We start from the raw sequence: 12,191 nt of genomic DNA, 5'->3' as shown, positions 1-12,191 counted from the left end.
AGTTAAGTGTTGTTAAGAGTAGTTAGAGATAAGGCAAGTCCCTGCGGGGACTTCGAGCGGCCAGGCCATGCCCCGGTCACCAGGCTACAAGTCGTGTGCCTCCTGCAGGAAGGCCTTCCTGCTCAGTGACCCCCACGACTGCTGCCTTAAGTGCTTGGGTGAAGCCCACAGGAAAGAGAAGTGTAAGATTTGCAGGGCTTTCAAACCACGGACTCAAAAGGACCGAGAAATCTGATTGAAAGTCCTGTTGATGGACGCAGCACTCTGCCCGGTGTCCAAGCCAACCTGCTCCACTTCGGTACCCAGCGTGACCTCAGTACAGAGCGCATTGTTGGTACTGTCCTTGACTCAGCACCACACAAGACCGCCAGCACCGAAGAGGAAGAAGCAGAGTGCGGACATTCCCCTGCGCCAATGGTACGGGCAGGGTCGAGTACCGAGATGCACTGGACTCAGCCCATCAAGACTTCTCCGGTGCCTGCATCTCCGGTCAGGGTGCCTCCCCTGACTCCTGAGAGAGTGCCCCTACCGACGCCGTTGACACCAGTGGCTTTTCAGGCAGCAAGAGCCTTGTTGGCCTTGCCTACGCCATCTCCACCCCTCCCCCTCCCGCCAAGAGGGAAGGGGCCAGTGTCGTGGGGGAAACTCCTGAGTGGCAGTGGAGATCCCCGATACAGGGAGGAAGATCTCTCGCTGGATGGTCTCTGAGGGTAGACCAGAGCCGCTCCCCCAGTAGTTGCTGGTTGAGCCGACCTGCCCCAGCACGGAGGCAGGAATCTCCCTCTCAGTGCCGATGTCACTCCTCGGCATCGGAGGCAGCGCATGCCAGGAGGTAGCACCGGTCGAGGTCTGCCAGGCGGCGCTCGGATAGCTCCCGTTCCAGATTCCCGGCATCGATGAGTTCGCCCACACCGAGGCGAGGCGGAATCCAGTCGCTGGAGGAAGACCCGGCACCGCAGAGTTCGTGGTGTGGAACCTAGTCGCCAGAGTCTGGCTCGGCACTGAGGACTTGGAGCGGTACCAACCTTGGTCACCGAAGGTGTCTGCAGGGCCACAAAGCAAGCGTCAACGGAACTCATTGGTACTGAGACGATGCTCCGGTACCTCTAGCTCTTCGGAGTGCTCCCCCGCTCGTCAGCACTGCTCGTGGCGACAGGCAGTTCTCATCCTCCAGGTCGGAGGCATCGAGAGGGTGGTCCCCGGCACAGAAGGGTGCCCTGGACCAAGGACCAACACGGCACCGCCGGTCCAGGGCCTTGAATCATGACGATGACTCCGGATCTCCCGGGGGGACAGTCATCGGGCACAAAGCATCCCACAAAGCATCACAACCTGTGGTGCAATCAGCCCCGGGTTGGCCCCAGGGACAATGGCTGCAGCAATGGCCTCATTGAGCCCCATGGGGTATCCAGGTGGGGCCGGGGCCCCAATCCATTATATCGTCAGGGGTACAGTCTGTGCCTCTGGCACAAGAGAAGGCCCATATAGGCACCACTCCTCGGATGAGGAGTCGGACCCGCTGCAGGGAACCGCAGTGGGTACAACTCTTCGCCAGGAGGGGACGCACCCATCGGCTGCACCTCTGCAGTCCTCTTCCTCCTCACCTGATGAGGCAGTCTCCCGGGACCACTTGGTGCCACTGGAGGATTTCAGGGCGCACCAGGAGCTGCTCAAGAGGGTGGCCTCCAACTTGGGGCTGGAGGTGAAGGAGTTTCAAGAGGCCAAAGATAGCCTCTTTAATGTGCTGACGGCGGCTGCCCCAGCACGAGTGACCCTCCCAGTCCACGAAAGGGTCCTTAAGATTGTAAAGGCCCTGTGGCAAACCCGTTCCTCGGTCACCCCTACGTCAAAGGTGGCCAAGAAGAAATATTACATCCCAGTCGAGGGGTTTGAGTATTTGTTCACACACCCTGCCCCAGGAACCCTGGTAGTAGATGCGGCTAACCAGTGAGATAGGCAAGGTCAGCCAGGGTCCACTCCCAAGAACAAGGACAGTAAGAACATGGACTTGTTGGGGAGAAAGGTTTATTCCACGGCAAGCCTGCAGTTCAGATTGCCAACCATCAGGCCCTCCTGGGTAGATATAATTTCAAATTGTGGGACTCCCTCAGGCAGTTCGCTGAGGCCCTGTCCCAGGGCCAGGCCGCAGACTTTAGTGCTATCTTGGAGGAAGGAACTGCAGTAGCTAGGGCAGTGCTCCAGACGTCCTGTGATGCTGCTGACTTGGCCGGCAGGGCCATAGCCTCCGCCATCTCTATGAGAAGGTGCTCGTGGCTGCAATCCTCGGGCCTGTCCCAGGAGGTGCAGCAGGCTATTCAGGATCTCCCCTTTGATGGGTCGGCCCCAGTTTTCCAGGCATCAGTCATGGCCCCAGGCGCAGCAGCAGCCAAGGCCTCTGCTCAGGCCTTTCCAAACCAATAGAAATGGGGGGTTCAGAAGAAGAAATCAGCTCCCTAGCTCATCCTCAGCTCCCCAGCAGGGGCCCCCCAAGAGGCCGGGCAACCAGAGGAGACAATTTTGATGGTGACCCGGAGGGTGGCACCCTGACTGCTTCCCTGGATCCGCCCCGCCCCTTCTTAAACAGGTTTAAGGCCCTTCAATCCCGAATGGGCAAAAATCACTTCCGACCGTTGGATCCTTGGGATAGTCTCAGGGGGCTATGCCCTACAATTTACTTCTACCCCCCAACAACCCTCCTCCGTCCCTCTTCAGGGACCCCTCTCACGAGCAACTCCTCTTGCAGGAGGTGGACCCCCTCCTCAACATAGGAATGGTGGAAGTAGTCCCTCAAGGGGAAAGGGGTTTTATTCGAGGTACTTTCTCATCCCCAAGGTGAAGGGGGGTCTGAGACCCATATTAGACCTGCGTCATCTAAACAAATATGTCAAACGACTCAGGTTTCGCATGGTCTTCCTATCTTCCATAATCCCTTCCCTGGATCCAGGAGACTGGTATGCTGCCCTTGATCTCAAGGACGCATAATTTCATGTGTCGATTCTCCCCAGTCACAGGCGCTTCCTCTGCTTTACGGTGGCTGGCTCCCACTACCAGTTTACAGCCTTGCCCTTTTGCCTGTCTTCAGCTCTAAGGTTGTTCACTCAGTGCATGTCGATAGTGAGATGAAAGGGTGTGCAAATTTTTCCTTACCTGGATGATTGGCTGACCAGGGGCAGGTCCAGATCCCAAGTGCAGGAGAGCGTGACCCTCACTTGCTCCACGTGCAGCAGGCTTGGACTACTCATAAATGAACAGAAGTCCACACTAACCACAGTGCAACGAAAAGAGTTCATTGGGGCTATCGTGGACGCTTCCCAGGACAGAGCCTTCCTGCCTCAGCCACGTTTCGAGGCAATGGTCTCTATCATCTCCCAGCTGCACCAATGCCCCACGACAACAGCCAGGCACTGCCTACAGCTGTTAGGCCATGGGACGGCCTGCACGTACGTAGTGAGACTAGTTCGCCTGAGGCTCAGACACCTTCAGGCATGGTTGCCCTCAGTATATGTTCTGAGCAGACACCCATTGGATCAGGTGGTCACAGTTCCCCCACCCATCCCAGCCTCCCTAAACTGGTGGCGGAAGGGTGTTCTGTTCAGGGAACTGGTCACGTCGGTCACCCTAATTTCTGACACTGCGGACGTAAGATGGGGAGCCCACATCAGCGCCAACCTAGGCTCTCAGGGGCTCTGGTCGGGGGAAGAGAGGCGCCTGCACATCAACGTGAAGGAGCTGAGGGCCATTCGCCTAGTGTGCAAGGTGTTCTATCTTCGAGTGATTGCTCATATGCATTCCAATGTAGGTGTGTGCGCGCCCAGTGCACAGATTCCCGGAACCTTTTTCCCTAGCAAGCCCCGCAGGGCCAGCTCAGGCGCCCCCTGGAGTGCCGCGCTCATATCGCGGTATAAAGGGCGCTGCTGGCCCCGCGGGTCCCCAGTTCCTTCTTTCCGCCTGTGACGGTTGCTGGAACTATCGCCTCTTGCTGTGTGCAAGTAGCTCATTCCCTAGCTGTTGTTGCTGTTCTTTAGAGTTTAGAGTTGAATAGTTGTTATAGTGTTAGATAAGTTAGTTAGTTATAGTGATAAGTGAAAACCCCGGACGGGGTTTTTTTCTCTTGGGGTCATGCCGGGTTCTACAGGCTTCAAAAACTGTGACTTGTGTACTAAAGCCTTCCCGGTTAGTGACCCGCATGACCGCTGTCTCCGGTGCCTTGGTGAGCAACACCGTCGAGACAAATGCCGAATTTGTAAATCCTTTAAGCCTCAGACCCAAAAAGAAAGGGACGCGAGGCTAAAGGTGATCCTAATGGAGTCGGCGCTCCGACCAGCTTCCGAGCCGTCCCGGTCACCGTCAGCACCAAGTGTGTCGTCGGTGCGGAGCGCCCCCCCACCGGCACCGCTCTCGGCACCGCAGTGGATCTCGAAGGGGCCGAAGAAGATGGCACGGCCCCTGGCCGCACCTAAAGACTCCCTCCGGCCCCCTCAGGGCGGAGGGAGTACGGAGACACCCCAGCCACGGGCTGTGGAGATTACTCTGGCCCCGGGGTCTCCGCACAAGTTGCCTCCCCCGACTCCTGGGGGTGGGGGAGTGCACCTGCAAGGGCCGTCGACGCCGGAGGTGTTCACTGCGGCACGAGCCCTCATGGCCATGCCTACGCCTCCATCCCCCCCTCGGCCGAGGGACAAGGGACCTGCGTCTCGGGGCAAACCCGCGCTGGGTGGTCCCGGTGGTTGGAGACGCTCTCAATCCAGGTCTCCTTCCAGACGGTCAAGGAGGGTGGAAAGTGTCGGCTCCCCTCCGAGCTCCGACTCTAGGTCGTCGAGTGACTCTGCACCGCGGCACCGTGGGCGGTCCCGAGTTCATCGCCGGAGCCGCCGCAGGTCCAGCTCTGACCTGAGCAGGGACCGTAATTCGGGCTCGCAATCTCCAGTGCGGACCCCGTCCCGGCACCGATCCCGGTCACTGTTGGCCGCGTCAAGAGTCAGCGGCTCGCATCCGGTGGCACCGGTAGCTCAAGAGCCCCTGCCGGCACCAATGGGCCCGGCACCGATGACTGGGCGGATGGAGTCCCCTCAGCGTCGCCATCGTAGGCACCGCTCTCGCTCTCAAGGGGGTAAGCGGCACCGCAAGTCATCTCGCCGCCGGGGCAGCTCCTCTACATCGTCATCATCCCTGACCTCCTCTTATCGCCGGCACCGCAGGGGTCGGCACCGGTCCACATCATCCTCTTCTGACCGATCCACACGTCGGCGGAATAAGCGATGTGTGGGAGGCTCAGGTGACAAGAGGGCCGCGAGACAGCAGCTGCCTACCCTGCAAGCCCCTGGGTGGACCCAGGCGCCTTGGCAGTGGCCATATTGGGGGCCCTGGAATGCCCCTATGCCCCAGGGTTCCAAATCGACGCAATCTGCAGTGGATCCCCCAATGCCCCCTCTCCCTAAGACTCAAGGGCAGGGTTCGGAGGAAGATTCGGACCCAGGGGAGGGACCCTCCACTGGACCTTTACCCCATCTTCCTCCTCATCACCAGACGAGGCGGCGGCCAGAGATCACAGAGCCCCCCTGTTTGATTTCCGTGCCCACCAGGACCTTTTGAAAAGGGCTGCTGAGAACTTGGGCATGGAGTTCAAGCTCATGTCCGAGGAGGAGGACCCCCTCTTTGGGCCCTCGAGTTCTGTGGGGCCATCACGGGCAACCCTGCCGGTGCATGACAATGTCATGAAGATTGCCAGAAATCTCTGGCAGACCCCTTCCTCTCTACCTTCCACGTCCAAGGGGGTGGAGAGGAAATATTACGTTCCCAAAGAACCCTTCTAGTTCCTCTATAACCACCCCGCGCCAAGCTCTTTGGTGTTCGATGCGGCCAATCAGAGAGACCGCCAGGGGAACCAGGGGAACACTCCCAAGGACAAAGAAGGCCGAAAGCTAGACTTATTTGGGAGAAAGATCTACTCTACTGCAGCGCTGCAGTTTAGAGTAGCTAATCACCAGGCCCTCTTCGGCAAATATAATAAAAATGTATGGGCCTCTATGCAAAGGTTTGCATCCCAGTTACCTCCTGACCAGGAGGCAGACTTCTCCACGGTACTCCAGGAGGGGGCCGCGGTGGCAACCGCTGCGCTACAATCTGCTAGCGATGCAGCAGACACCGCTAGTAGAGCGATGGCCTCGGCGGTCGTTATGCGCCACTGCTCGTGACTGCAGGCGTCTGGCCTTACCCAGGAGGTTCAACAGGCCATACAAGACTTGCCTTTTGATGGTCTGGGTCTGTTTTCAGAAAAGACAGACGAAAAGCTGCATGCGCTTAAGGACTCTCGGGCCACCCTGAAGTCCCTCGGGTTATATACCCCCCAGGCCTCCAGACGGCAGTCCAGGCCACAAGCCCAGAGGCAACCACCACCCCCGCCCAGGCAGGCTCCTCGACCCGCCCAGCAGAGGAGAGGTCGTGAGCGCTACCGCGGCCCAAGCAGAGGAGGCCGACAAGGGTCCTCTGCGGGGGGCCAACAAGGGCCATCTAAAGGGGGTAATGCCAATATACGTTTTTGACCCAGTGCAGGAGGGTAATACTCTTCCTTCTCCCCGGGATCTTGACCGACCGTTTGCAGATAGGCTTCGCCCCTTTCTTACAGAGTGGGAAGCCATTACTACGGACCGGTGGGTCCTAGAGGTGATTGCCAAAGGGTATACCCTCCAACTCACGGCCTTCCCCCCCAACGCCCCTCCTAGGCTGTCCCCCATTGGGGACTCTGCCCTGGTTCAACTTCTGGTACAGGAGATTGAGTCGCTCCTCATGTTGGGGGCGGTGGAGGAAGTCCCAGTGGCCGAGGAAGGTCGGGGATTTTACTCCAGATATTTTTTAATCCCCAAGGCGAAGGGAGGCCTTAGGCCCATTCTGGACCTACGTCGCCTGAATAAGTATATTAGACGTATTAAGTTTCGTATGGTCTCCCTCGCCACGATCATTCCGGTCCTCGACCCGGGGGATTGGTATGCCGCCCTAGATTTGAAGGACACATACTTTCACATCTCTACATTGCTTGCCCATAGGAGGTTCTTAAGGTTTATGGTAGCTGGGCGACACTACCAATTTCGGTCCTTACCCTTTGGGCTCTCCTCAGCGCCCAGAGTTTTTACTAAATGCATGGCTGTGGTGGTAGCCCACCTGCGCCGCAGCGGTGTTCAAATCTTCCCTTATTTAGATGATTGGTTAATCAGGGGGAAGTCGAGGTCTCATGTGAGGCATAGTCTGCTCCTCACACGCGAGTTATGCACCAGACTTGGGTTGCTTATTAATGAGCAAAAGTCCACACTCACTCCGGTACAATGTATAGAGTTTATTGGAGCTAAGTCGGATGCGGTACAAGACAGAGCCTTCCTCCCTCAAACGAGGTTTGAGGCAATGGCGGCTATTATATCTAATCTCCACCGGTCCCCCACAACGACAGCCAGGCATTGCCTGCAGCTGTTGGGACATATGGCAGCTTCTACGTACATAGTGAGGCTGGCACGATTGAGACTTAGACCTCTCCAGACGTGGTTAGCTTCGGTGTATGTACCGAACAGGCATTCTCTAACTAGAGTGGTCATGGTTCCCCCACAGGTGCTGTCATCCCTCAATTGGTGGAGGGACCCAAGGGAAGTGATGATGGGCGTTCCCTTCAGATAGTTTATTCCATCTGTGACGCTCATCACAGACACATCCGATATGGGATGGGGAGCCCACATTTGTCGCAATCGGGGTATCCAAGGGCTTTGGTCACCAGAGGAGAGAGCTCTGCACATCAACGTACGTGAGCTCAGAGCGGTCCGGTTGGCCTGCAAGGCCTTCCTTCAGTTCCTGAAGGGCAGGGTAGTCCAAGTCCTCACGGACAATACGGCAGCCATGTTCTACGTGAACAGGCGGGGGGGGCACGTTCCTCGGCTCTCTGCCAGGAAGCTATTCGCCTGTGGGATTTTGCGGTGAGGCACGATTTTCACTTCTCTGCCTCTCACCTCCCTGGGGTACGGAACAGCGAGGCGGACCGCCTCAGCAGATCATTTTCTCCCCGCCACGAATGGTCCTTACACCAGGACATAGTGGCTTTAATATTCCAAAGGTGGGGTACTCCCCGCCTAGACCTGTTCGCTTCAGCCGGGAACAGGAAATGCCCGAGGTTCTGTTCACTCAGGGGTCGCGAGCCGGGCTCGCTGTCCGATGCCTTCTTAATAGACTGGACAGGGGACCTGATGTATGCATTCCCCCCATTCCGCTCCTGCCCCAAGTCCTTCTCAAGATCAAGAGGGACAGGGCAAACATCATCCTGATCGCCCCAGCGTGGCCGAGACAGCACTGGTACAGCATGCTGCTCGACCTCTCCATCACCGAACCGATTCCGCTACCCAGACGATGCAACCTGATCTCCCAGGACCACGGGAGATTGTTGCACCCCGACCTGGACTCCCTCCACCTCACTGCCTGGAGACTCTGTGGCTGACGGAGGGAGAGAGGGCCTGTTCCATACAGGTTCAGCAGGTCCTTCTGGGCAGCAGGAAACCGTCCACTCAAGTAACGTATAGAGCTAAGTGGCGGAGGTTCTCGGGGTGGGCAGAATCGAGAGGGTTACATCCAAGCTTCTCACCTATACAGGCTATCTTAGAGTACCTGCTGCAGCTTAAACTGCAAGGCCTGGCTTTGGCTTCCCTCAAGGTACACCTAGCAGCCATTTCGGCCTTCCACCAGCCGATGGAAGGCCGGTCCCTATTCTCTCACCCCATGTCGGTGAGGTTCCTTAAGGGGGTGGAGAGGACTTTCCCTCAGGTGCGGGACTCGGTGCCACCCTGGGACCTCAACTTGGTCCTCAACAGACTGATGGGACACCCCTTTGAGCCCCTGGCCACATGCTCCCTTCTCCTTTTATCATGGAAGGTAGCCTTCCTGGTGGCCATCACTTCGGCCAGGAGGGTCTCTGAACTAAGGGCGTTGACCTCGGAGCCCCTCTACACAGTTTTTTACAAGGATAAGGTTCGGCTGAGACCTCACCCGGCTTTTATGCCTAAGGTGGTGTCTCAGTTCCACTGTAATCAGGACATTTTCCTTCCTGTGTTCTTTCCAAAACCCCACGGTTCGGAGGAGGAAAGGAGGGGACATTCGCTGGATGTCAGGCGAGCCTTGGCCTACTATATCGAGCGGACCAAGCCCTTCTGGAAGTCGACACAGCTGTTCGTGGCTGTGGCAGACAGGATGAAAGGCTCTCCTGTCTCCACCCAGCGAATCTCCAACTGGATTACTGCCTGCATCAGAGCATGTTACGAGCAGGCAGGGGTGCCCCTTCCAGGTGCGGTAAGAGCACACTCTACTAGGGCCCAGGCCTCTTCCGCAGCCTTCCTGGAGCGGGTTCCCCTGCAGGACATCTGCAGGGCAGCGACCTGGTCGTCGGTCCATACGTTCACGTCGCACTACGCCATCGTGGAGCAGGCCAGGGAGGATGCGGGGTTCGGCAGAGCCGTGCTGTCAAGAGCAGGTCACTGATAACTCCTACCCACCTCCAAGGTATGGCTAATTAATCACCTACATTGGAATTCATATGAGCAATCACTCGAAGATAGAAAACAAGGTTACTTACCAGTAACTGTTGTTCTTCGAGATGTGTTGCTCATATCCATTCCAAACCCACCCCCCGTCCCCACTGTCGGAGTCGGCAGAAAGAAGGGACTGGGGACCCGCGGGGCCAGCAGCGCCCTTTATACCGCGATATGAGCGCGGCACTCCAGGGGGCGCCTGAGCTGGCCCTACGGGGCTTGCTAGGGAAAAAGGTTCCGGGAATCTGTGCACTGGGCGCGCACACACCTACATTGGAATGGATATGAGCAGCACATCTCGAAGAACAACAGTTACTGGTAAGTAACCTTGTTTTCCTCCGATTCCTGACAGGTAGAGTGGTACAAGTGCTAATGGACAACACCTCAGCCATGTTTTACATAAACAGGCGGGGGGAGCGCACTCCTGGGCCTTCTGCGAGGAAGCTATCCGTCTGTGGGACTTTGCCGTGAGGCACGATTTCCACTTGACTGCCTCTCACCTCCTAGGAGTGAGGAACAACAAGGCGGATCACCTCAGCAGGTCATTTCTACTGCGTCACAACTGGTTGTTGCATCCAAAGGTGATGGCTATGATCTTCCAGAACTGGGGCGTTCCCCAACTGGACCTATTCGCGTTGGCCTGGAACACCAAGTGTCCAAGGTTCTGCTCGCTCCAGGGTCGCAAGACAGTCGATTTCCGACGCGTTCCTCATGGACTGGATGGGGACCCTCATGTATGCATTCCCGCCCTTTCTACTCCTACCCAAGGTCCTGCTGAAAATAAAGAGGGACAGGGCGAATGTTATACTCCTTGTTCCGGCCCGGCCAAGACAGCACTGGTTCAGCACCCTGCTGGACCTTTCAATCGCCCCACCCCTGGAGCTCCCGAGGCGGCATGACCTTCTATCCCAGGACCATGGTGTTGCACCTGGACCTGGACTCCCTGCACCTCACATCATGGAGGCTCTGTGGTTGATGGAGGGAGAGAGAGTCTGCTCCGTGCAGGTCCAACAAGTCCTGTTTGGCAGCAGGAAGCCTTCTACACAAGTTGTGTATCGAGCTAAGTGGAGGCGGATTATCTGTTGGGTGGAGTCCCGGGGTATTCCGCCCAGCTTCTTGCCTATACAGGCGATCCTGGAGTACCTGCTCCAGCTAAAGCTCCAGGGTCTGGCACTGGCCTTACTGAAGGTTCACCTGGTGGCTATTTCGGCCTTCCATCAGCCGCTAGAGGGGAGATCGCTGTTTTCCCATCCCATGTCAGTCAGGTTCCTCAAGAGGGTGGAGAGGCTTTATCCGCAGGTCCGTGACCCGGTGCCTCCCTGGGTTCTCTACCTGGTCCTCTTGAGACTCACGGGGCCCCCCGTTGAACCCATGGCTTCATGCCCTCTGCTCATCCTTTCATGGAAGGTAGCCTTCCTGGTGGCCATTACCTCAGCCAGGAGGGTCTCCGAGATTAGGGCCTTGACCTCGGAGCCCCCTTATACAGGATTCTATAAGGATAAGGTGCAGCTGAGGTCACATCCAGCCTTCCTGCCCAAGGTGGTTTCCCAATTTCATTGTAATCAAGATATTTTTCTCCCCGTGTTTTTTCCCAAACCGCACGGTTCAGAGGAGGAGAGGAGATGGCACTCACTGGACGTGAGAAGAGCCTTGGCCTTCTACATCGAGCGTGTACAAAGCCGTTCCAGAAATTGACGCAGCTCTTCGTCACAGTGGCTGACCGGATGAAAGGCTCACCTGTATCCACCCAGCACATCTTGTGGATTACATCATGCATCAAGTTCTGCTACGAGCAGGCATGGGTGCTACTTCCAGGAACCATCACAGCACACTCAACCAGAGCCCAATCCTCATCTACAGCCTTTGTGGAGAGAGTGCCCCTGCAGGACACCGGCAAAGCTGCCACCTTGTCGTCGGTGCATACCTTCATGTCCCACTATGCCATTGTCCAGCAGGCAAAAGAGGATGCGGGGTTCGGCAGAGCAGTGCTGAGGACACTCACCAGGGTCATAGGAAAGCTCAGGGCCTTCCTAAATAAATACTTGAGTGCATAGTTCTTTGAGGCAGTTTATTACGAGCAGCTCGGAGAAGTGTCGGTCACCCTAAGGCTCCCGAGGATTTCTGCCTTACAGACTCACATCACTAAGTTTTATACAGCATTCAGACAAAGAGAACAAAGAAAAAGATGACGTATTGCAGTACATTTCCATTAGCTCAACCTTTTCTACACTAAGATATACTAAGAAATTCCTCCATATTGCTAATTGAACAGGGCCCCTGATTACCATAACAACTATCTTTTGAAGCTAGCTAGCAATGTCCCGTTATCTGCTGACAGCTGCAAAAACCTGCAACATCTGCAAAATGTACCTGTTTCAAGGCCGAGAAAGCTACTAAAAATCCAAGATGGAATCTTTAGCATACAAGATGGAGTCTTAAAAGCTTAATACAAAATAGAATATATAACTAGGTATGAAAGTGGAATACAAAAAATAAAGTATATAAAACTGTTCCTTCCACAATTCCCCCCTTTGGCACTATTTAGTGCCACTCTATTTTCCTTAGTCTAGTCTACTCTGTCATAAGTCTTTCTGCCCTAAGTGCAGTTCTTGCTCAGTCATTTCCCGAGTTACCGTC

At 56.3% G+C, this 12,191-nt stretch overlaps 2 protein-coding genes across 3 annotated transcripts in view; one reads left to right on the top strand and one right to left on the bottom strand.

Moving 5' to 3' along the window:
• The window catches only part of SRCAP (Snf2 related CREBBP activator protein), a 44,533-nt gene extending 32,501 nt beyond the window's left edge, over window positions 1-12,032 (top strand). Inside the window, exons 33-34 of one of the 2 annotated variants that reach the window (XR_010917139.1) lie at window positions 9,907-10,601; window positions 11,164-12,032. Coding sequence is in view for 1 of the 2 variants with exons in the window: in XM_067532950.1 (XP_067389051.1) it covers window positions 9,907-9,927 (21 nt within the window). In the remaining variant the exon portion in view is untranslated. Of the gene's footprint in view, window positions 1-9,906 lie in introns of both variants that reach the window. The other variant, XM_067532950.1, reaches the window with a different exon arrangement.
• Window positions 1-12,191, bottom strand: part of LOC137143264 (zinc finger protein 436-like) — a 604,313-nt gene that overhangs the window by 173,397 nt on the left and 418,725 nt on the right. The gene's annotated exons all lie outside the window — the stretch shown is intronic.

This window comes from Emydura macquarii, unplaced genomic scaffold, assembly GCF_026122565.2.
Source record: "Emydura macquarii macquarii isolate MOO-44397 ecotype Brisbane River unplaced genomic scaffold, CSIRO-AGI_Emac_v2 contig_3305, whole genome shotgun sequence".
Lineage (NCBI taxonomy): Eukaryota > Metazoa > Chordata > Testudines > Chelidae > Emydura > Emydura macquarii.
Note: the sequence above shows the minus strand (reverse complement) of the source record. Positions and strands in the feature narration are given on the sequence as shown.